This window comes from Trichoplusia ni, chromosome 15 (genome assembly GCF_003590095.1).
Source record: "Trichoplusia ni isolate ovarian cell line Hi5 chromosome 15, tn1, whole genome shotgun sequence".
Taxonomy (NCBI): domain Eukaryota; kingdom Metazoa; phylum Arthropoda; class Insecta; order Lepidoptera; family Noctuidae; genus Trichoplusia; species Trichoplusia ni.
The window spans coordinates 5,077,304-5,086,993 of NC_039492.1; the positions used below are offsets into that span (position 1 = coordinate 5,077,304).

Below are 9,690 nucleotides of genomic sequence, written 5' to 3' on the forward strand. Positions count from 1 at the left end.
TTAAGTGCTTCGCTGGTATAATAACAAAGTATTGCATCACACAGCCTTCACTTTTCATGTTTCGAAACTATGCATGAGTTGCATGTTGCACAAACATCCGGCTTGAAAGAGCACAGACGGACAAATGACAATCGATATTTTCGATAGGTCGGCTGGAAACAAAAACAATCGTTTACACGTGTCACCAGCTAGTCGTAAACCTGTAGGTAAGTCTATTGCAAAATAGTACAAATAAAGTAACGTGGCTCATAGCTCAACGTCCGCTACAAGATTTGGCAACACGTGGATCGTTTACAGTCAGTCTATGAAATTTCTTGTTGATTGTTATTTAGCACGAAGTGTTTACTTGACTTTTGCACGGATTGTTTATGTGATAAAAATAATAATCTCGCTGTGTCGGAATGTAGTGGGTGTGCACGTTCAGAATTAAAGACAAGTAGCTCGGGCAATACAAGGTTGTTCGGCTAAAAATAATGCAAAATCTTGGGTAAAATAAAACCCTTAGTTGGCAGCCGGTTGATGGTGGCAGTGTGGTGTGGCGGGCGAGTGAACGCGGCGACCTTGGGCCCGTGCCGGCCCGCGGACGTTCGTTGAACGCGCCACCCCCCCTGCCCCCGCGCCCCGCGTCGCCCTGCACACCGTCCCCCCCCCACCAGCCCGCGCCACAGCCACCACAACTCGTTTGCGACACGATTATTTGAAAATTAAATTTAAAAGCAAGCAATTTTTAATGTAACCCAGACTATGATACTCTAGGGACAATCAAATTATATGAACAAAAACTGCTATCAAATACCAGACATCTTAAGCTCGACGTTCTTTTTAACATCTTCTATTATACCCAAACTTTGCAATTTTAATACAATACATAACATGTTATAGTATCTACAAATATTAAAAATTGACTACTGTATTCGCGGTCACGAGACATCAATTACGTTATGCTGACAATGCATAACGTGTAACGTAAAATAAAGGCCAAATAATCACCAAAAACAATAGCCTCGACCGTTTAGCTGACTAACACGCATGCGAGAATAATAGACTATAAAAATTTACCCAAAACAGTGGATGACGTAGTATTTGCTGCATTATTTTCGCAATAGTGGTTACGTGGGGCCCGGCCGGGCGCGCAAGCCGCTGCGACCGTTGACCGCGCATGTACGGTCAGCAGAAACCACATTACAAACACAATTATTCTATTCATACTCATAAACGACAATAACATAAATGATTCGATAAATGTATTTACTAGATTGTGACATAAATGTCTGCTAATGTTTATGAATGAGGGCTTGTACCAAACACTATTTGTAATACTTCGTTCTCGGTAATTCCGTCTTTGGAAATGTGACTAAGGCTTTATTGTATTTAATATTTAATGAAAGCTTGTTCAAAATAAGTCATTATTATTTGTAATTCCTAGTAATTATGGTTTTGTTACTCAGTTCCTAGGACTATATCGTAATTGCATTTATAAACATACCTTGGTCCTTCGGTACATCTCCGAGAATTCGATGTTACAAGTTTATTTACAATTATTAAAATGAAGCCGTGTGGAAATATCCCTGTATTGGCATTATTAAACCGTCCCATGATAAATATGGTATTATGAGTAATCCCTTATCATGACAGATTCAAATGCGATAACATAAATATCCTATTACTAGACATAAAAGCTACATCCAGGTGTAGATATCACAGAGAAAAATGTAAAAAAAGTTATATAGTTTAGTCGTTAAAATGTCACAGACAGACATACAAAAAACTGAGATAGTTTTATTCTCATATATAATATCTGGCCTAGTATTTGGGTTGGACTACTACTGGTAACCAGCCATGTTCTCAATCAACAGAATACTTAATTAAGAACGCTCAACACTTTCACAGGTAAAAAATACAACGTAATAATAATTAGGCGTATTATATATATATATATTTGAATAAACACCTGTATCCAATTTGCTCCGGACGTATAAATTAGATTCTGGATTTCATACAAAGACCTCTGAGACCGAAGGTAATTAACATGACAAACGGTCAACAGAAATATTTTAAACATAGATAGAATTCGTGTAATGGAGATGCTTTGGAAAGTTAGAAATAAAACATTTAGTCCGTCAGTAAGGTAACCAAAAATGTGTAGGTGTATTTTTTCCAAAATACCAAAAAAAACTACTTACATTAAAGGAATCAAAGGCTCATGACGCTACTAACTAGTAAATACAGATGTAACGAACAAATGTATCGGTTAGTGACGAAGCCCACCGACTTTCTAAGCAAAATTTCAATCTTGGGTATATTTTCTTTGGAGCATACTGAGACTACTTTATCAGACTACTGGCTGTACCTCGCGTGCCCGCCCGCAAAAAATCGAAAATGATCCTACGGGCCACGTGAACCCAAAAACGGGATAAAAACTATATTGTGTTAAACCAGGTTATAAGCTATTTGTGTACCAAGTATTTTTCAAATTTGTTCAGTGGTTTTTGCGCAAAAGAGTATCAAACATCCATACATAAAAACTTTCGCGTTTATGATATAGGTAGGAGAAATAGGATTGTTTAACGTGTACAAGACAAAAACCTCTTTCAATTCCCTAGAAACTAACTAGATAAGAAACATAAAATTGTTTATAATTCAGACCGAGTAAGGATATAAAACAAAACGCGGCTTTTACAAAACCTACCATGACTTCATTTTGGATTTATAGAGAATGCTATAATCTCGAGTGTACCTTTATACAGAATTGTTGAACGCATTCGTGAATACAAACAGGATGTCGTAGGATTTTCCTCGTCGACGTCTCACTACGAGTCTGACGGGTTCTTGTGCATTATTACTGCGAGATACTCGTTGTTGCCGATTGTAAATGAACCGAGATACTTCCTATCACGTCCCCTTGAACCTTTCAAATTGACGTCATCAGGATGTTCAGATGAAACCCTTTAATTTATTGTAGAGATGATCGGTTAATTATGTACCCAATAAGAAACAATCTGTCATTCTTTGTCTTTGTTTTTGCCCCTCAAGGAGGAGAGGAAACTTAGGACGTTCCAAATCTAAAATTAAATTGCCTTGCAGTCATTCAGCTCTATCTGCATACGAAACTTGCTTTGTAACAGAATAACTATTGAGATTAGTCAATTTAAATCTTCCTAGTCAGGAAATCATTTAACAAAGGTACACTTCACAGAGATACAATTGTCGGACCGTTTTGCGACTTGGACGCACATGCTCTGCACTTGTGCATCACACACACATTTATAAACTTCCAACGTAGAAAAATACTTTTTGCCGTACTATCGCTACATTTTCGTATTTCATATTACATTATTTTATTACTCTACGTGTGGCAGAATAAAAATACGTTTATATTTTTATGAATCACACGGCACCTGTTTGCTCGACCTGATATTTTAAAATGTCGAACGACCGACACTGCCACGCTGGTGACGACATTGTTTATTTGTTCCGGTGTATTACAAACTGGCGTAATTATATTAGTAACGAAGAGATAGCTGGCTTATATAAATAAGTCGTGTTTAATCAGAATTTGGCCAATATTTACCGTAAAATAATATCATTTTTGTTGAATGCAACAATAAAAGCATGTCATGTTCAACGATGCAATCTATGATTACTACGAAATAATTCACGATTTAACGTCAAATAGTGACAGATGTGAGTGATAGCGATCTCGCTCGCATCACGAGTCGCGTCCAACACATGACACTTTCACCGAGCGCTGCGCATGAAAGCCACTCAGCACGTTCTGTTATTAAGGCAATTATCTAAAACGCCATCGAATCCTGTTCACACATACCTTTGTCCCGCTATGGAGAAACCATCCTTTATACTCGACTCACATTCAGGAATATTTTTATTCATTTGTGTAATTGATTATCACCGAATTCGTTTTTCAATAATATAAAATTTCACGCCCACCGTTTAGTAGGATTTAATTTTAGAATTGAAAGAAATATAAATGGCGTGTTTGAGATTTTCTTTTTTCGAATTGTTTGGTGCGCGATAAGTTTTAATTTGATTTCATGGTTTTACTGCCGCTGGCGGGTGAAGTTTAAAAAAAACAAGACGTGTTTCGTAGAGGAGCAAGTATCGCAAAATCTTTGACGAGGCTTTCCTATTGCCCTCGCTCTTGAAAAACGCAATTAGCTCGTGTTAAACCCGATGCAGTATTAGCTGTTGATTGCCCGACACATGAAATTCTCACTGAACATAAATGTGTTATCAGCAGTGATGGTGGACCTATATTGAAACTTTCTTTATCAAGGTAAACAATCTGCTATTTTTAAACGGTTGGCCAATTGCCAACCCGCATACACTTTCTGAACTATCTTTACCGAAAATACTTTAATCAATTCGTTGACTTGAATTAATAAGGGGGATAGAGAATTTATAATTTTTGCCTGCTTAAAAATGTAGAGCCGGACGACTTTTGGAATTATAATGTTAATGTCTTTTTAAAGAACTTATGTAACGAAAATAAATGGTTTTTTATAAAAAATAAATCACGAATCGCAGTGAATTTAACAAGAAAATACTATCACAGAAAACGTAGAAGTAAATTAGTATTTCTAAAGAAGCTCGGCGCTCAAATCGTCTGATGATTAGCTGAGATGTAACAAGTGGTGCATCGGGGATGCGACGGGGTGGGAGCGCTGGGGGAGGGTTGTGGGGGCGATCGATACCACCCCACGCCCACGAGTGGGGGCCGCGGCGGGGCGCCTCCCACGTCATCTGGAGCCCGGCCAGCCTGCCTCCAGACCTGACGTAAATAGCACACAATATACCAATTTCCATCGTACCGGTTAATGCGATTATTATATCTTATTATATTAATAGGCATTCGATCTTTGGAACCAGTTGGCTTTATGAAAAAAGAAAGACAAAGAGTAAGAGAGATGGGAGATACTTTAAAAACAACAGCAAAAATGTGCCAGAACCATGTTCTGTCGATATTAATAAAATGTCATAATAGACATTTATGCTGATAATGCCGTCGGCTTATTTTCAATTTTATCATAAATGCTGTTTTATTTTATAACTAACCTTTAGAACATGGGCTGATGGACAAAAGCCTGAGCTATTCCCCTATTTATTTTTAACCCTAGAAAGATAGTCTGCGTAAAATTGACGCATGCATTCTTGAAATATTGCTCTCTCTTTCTAAATAGCGCGAATCCGTCGCTGTGCGTTTAGGACATCTCAGTCGCCGCTTGGAGCTCCCGTGAGGCGTGCTTGTCAATGCGGTAAGTGTCACTGATTTTGAACTATAACGACCGCGTGAGTCAAAATGACGCATGATTATCTTTTACGTGACTTTTAAGATTTAACTCATACGATAATTATATTGTTATTTCATGTTCTACTTACGTGATAACTTATTATATATATATTTTCTTGTTATAGATATCGTGACTAATATATAATAAAATGGGTAGTTCTTTAGACGATGAGCATATCCTCTCTGCTCTTCTGCAAAGCGATGACGAGCTTGTTGGTGAGGATTCTGACAGTGAAATATCAGATCACGTAAGTGAAGATGACGTCCAGAGCGATACAGAAGAAGCGTTTATAGATGAGGTACATGAAGTGCAGCCAACGTCAAGCGGTAGTGAAATATTAGACGAACAAAATGTTATTGAACAACCAGGTTCTTCATTGGCTTCTAACAAAATCTTGACCTTGCCACAGAGGACTATTAGAGGTAAGAATAAACATTGTTGGTCAACTTCAAAGTCCACGAGGCGTAGCCGAGTCTCTGCACTGAACATTGTCAGATCTCAAAGAGGTCCGACGCGTATGTGCCGCAATATATATGACCCACTTTTATGCTTCAAACTATTTTTTACTGATGAGATAATTTCGGAAATTGTAAAATGGACAAATGCTGAGATATCATTGAAACGTCGGGAATCTATGACAGGTGCTACATTTCGTGACCACGAATGAAGATGAAATCTATGCTTTCTTTGGTATTCTGGTAATGACAGCAGTGAGAAAAGATAACCACATGTCCACAGATGACCTCTTTGATCGATCTTTGTCAATGGGTGTACGTCTCTGTAATGAGTCGTGATCGTTTTGATTTTTTGATACGATGTCTTAGAATGGATGACAAAAGTATACGGCCCACACTTCGAGAAAACGATGTATTTACTCCTGTTAGAAAAATATGGGATCTCTTTATCCATCAGTGCATACAAAATTACACTCCAGGGGCTCATTTGACCATAGATGAACAGTTACTTGGTTTTAGAGGACGGTGTCCGTTTAGGATGTATATCCCAAACAAGCCAAGTAAGTATGGAATAAAAATCCTCATGATGTGTGACAGTGGTACAAAGTATATGATAAATGGAATGCCTTATTTGGGAAGAGGAACACAGACCAACGGAGTACCACTCGGTGAATACTACGTGAAGGAGTTATCAAAGCCTGTGCACGGTAGTTGTCGTAATATTACGTGTGACAATTGGTTCACCTCAATCCCTTTGGCAAAAAACTTACTACAAGAACCGTATAAGTTAACCATTGTGGGAACCGTGCGATCAAACAAACGCGAGATACCGGAAGTACTGAAAAACAGTCGCTCCAGGCCAGTGGGAACATCGATGTTTTGTTTTGACGGACCCCTTACTCTCGTCTCATATAAACCGAAGCCAGCTAAGATGGTATACTTATTATCATCTTGTGATGAGGATGCTTCTATCAACGAAAGTACCGGTAAACCGCAAATGGTTATGTATTATAATCAAACTAAAGGCGGAGTGGACACGCTAGACCAAATGTGTTCTGTGATGACCTGCAGTAGGAAGACGAATAGGTGGCCTATGGCATTATTGTACGGAATGATAAACATTGCCTGCATAAATTCTTTTATTATATACAGCCATAATGTCAGTAGCAAGGGAGAAAAGGTTCAAAGTCGCAAAAAATTTATGAGAAACCTTTACATGAGCCTGACGTCATCGTTTATGCGTAAGCGTTTAGAAGCTCCTACTTTTGAAGAGATATTTGGCGCGATAATATCTCTAATATTTTGCCAAATGAAGTGCCTGGTACATCAGATGACAGTACTGAAGAGCCAGTAACGAAAAAACGTACTTACTGTACTTACTGCCCCTCTAAATAAGGCGAAAGGCAAATGCATCGTGCAAAAAATGCAAAAAAGTTATTTGTCGAGAGCATAATATTGATATGTGCCAAAGTTGTTTCTGACTGGACTAATAAGTATAATTTGTTTCTATTATGTATAAGTTAAGCTAATTACTTATTTTATAATACAACATGACTGTTTTTAAAGTACAAAATAAGTTTATTTTTGTAAAAGAGAGAATGTTTAAAAGTTTTGTTACTTTATAGAAGAAATTTTGAGTTTTTGTTTTTTTTTAATAAATAAATAAACATAAATAAATAGTTTGTTGAATTTATTATTAGTATGTAAGTGTAAATATAATAAAACTTAATATCTATTCAAATTAATAAATAAACCTCGATATACAGACCGATAAAACACATGCGTCAATTTTACGCATGATTATCTTTAACGTACGTCACAATATGATTATCTTTCTAGGGTTAAAGTTTTACAATTGTTAGGTCCCATACCTATCCCGAGACTAGGTAGAGTACAAAAGTATGTTCTACGAATATAACTTAAAAGCCACACACACAACTACAAAATCTAACCATAATACTTGTTGACGATTATAATAAACAATAGTTTTATTTATATCTAAGCGGAAGTTCACACTATAATTGCCCGAGACGGCAATAAAAGGACTTTAGCGCCACCATATCAATGAACAATAAATAATAAACACATAATTACTTTGTTATCCTACATTAACTTTACCGATTCTTTACTTAACTCTCTGACTTCTAGCCTAGTATACCACCGCTGAGTATAAGTTCAAATTCCCCTATGATTTCTTAAACTACTTCAACCAATAATCCTTTTTTATTGAGTGATGTGGATGAACGCTGAATAAAAATGCCTCTACCCGTGTCGATGATAAAGCCTTCGATGATTTTTCTAGCAATTTTTGGCTCTCCCTTTTTTATAGATCTATGCAGTTAGCCCGATTGCAGGCTTTGATTACTCTACAGTCAGCCGGTATATGTCCTTAATGCATCAAATCAGGTCTACATTATTCGCTTGTACACATGTTTCTACTTTCGCACTATTTAAAAAAATATTCTTTTAAAAGTGCTTTTCTCGGTGTTTTTAATGAACATTGGAGTGTTGTTAAAGTAAGATGGTTGCCAAATGGAGCTACATTGTAAAATGTTGACGCATCACGGGAATGTCTCTACAATTTTACCTGTATTCTCTATTCACACATTTATGATGTTTCTGCTGAGTGAGTAATGCCCGAGATTTGTAAGTTACACACAGAACACAGTCTGTCGTGTGTGTGTACAGTCATTCTCTGAATTATTGTTACGACAACAGTCCAACACTGATTAAGAAGAACGGTTGTCGCGAATTGAACTTTACTGCTTAACATTATCATTTTTATAACATCAATTACACATACAGTTCATACCTAAATCATTGAAATTTATTAGATATTCATGAACTAATAGCTTGTTTATATTAAGACATATTCGAAACAATTTAGCTGTTATTCTTATCTCCATGCCAATTCTCGGAAACCGTATCTCCTGCATTCGAAAACAATCTAAAATCTCGTGCCAAACGACGCTGTGGGTTTTCCGAAGTCTTCTTTAATGTTTACGATTTTGTTTTATTCGTTAAAGCCGGAGTTTATTTGGTTTGTTTACTTCAAGTGTTTGTTTATCACTCAGCGTGTGTTTATTTATTATTATGACCCTAATGAGCTCCAATATAAAACGAATAACAACGATAATAGCTTACACTGTGGAACATTAGGAGCGGTATTAATTGAAGTTCACGGAGCTATTGTAAATAAGACGGCGGTGATTCCATGTATGTAACGCTTACGGCCTATGATTCACGAACTCTTTTGACTTTTCCAGGTACGTACAGAGGGCAGGCCGGGCGTACTGGGAGCCATCTCGTACATGGTAATGTAAGTAGGTACCTACAATTGAAATGTCTCGCGGTGTTTAAAAAACCTTGTCCATTGTTACCGGCGGCGGCGGGCGCATCATGCAGCGCTCATGTTTTCCTGTGTCGTTCACAATGCTACAAACAACTATCGGACATTACTTCTATATGTGCGACTCGATACAATCAACATTGCGTGCTTATCGAGCTCTCTACATTACAAATTACACACGTTCGCAATTATTCTCGAAAACCCGCGTTTGATTGATATCTCGCATTGTGTCTAAGTTACAACGTAATCTCTTGAATCTAAAACAACACAATCTGTCGTTATACAAGTTGAAAGTATGCGAAGACTAGAACTACACAGTAATCTTACAATGAGAGAACACTCATGAGTTAACTAAGGTACAAAATGTACAAATGACTGGTATTTGTATTTAATTATACCAAACGTTATGAATAAAACATTTTAGTCTAAATGTGGGATCAATTATCCAAGTAAATAGGTTTTAAAATTATCATATCCAGTGCATTTTGCTAGTTGTATTGCGTAGATAAACGACATCTGGGCAGCACGTGTAATAAAACTGAGATAATTAAGTTATTTTGAAAAAAAAATATGTTTC

General features: G+C 37.0%; 1 protein-coding gene across 2 annotated transcripts in view; it reads left to right on the top strand.

The window, feature by feature from the left end:
- Positions 1-9,690, top strand: part of LOC113501482 (fibronectin type-III domain-containing protein 3a) — a 51,803-nt gene that overhangs the window by 6,208 nt on the left and 35,905 nt on the right. Inside the window, exon 2 of one of the 2 annotated variants that reach the window (XM_026882645.1) lies at positions 9,031-9,083. The exons of the other annotated variant lie outside the window; for it this stretch is intronic. Within the exon in view, the coding sequence (XP_026738446.1) occupies positions 9,076-9,083 (8 nt within the window). The 5' untranslated portion in view covers positions 9,031-9,075. The remainder of the gene's footprint in view (positions 1-9,030; positions 9,084-9,690) is intronic. 2 annotated transcript variants of the gene reach the window in all.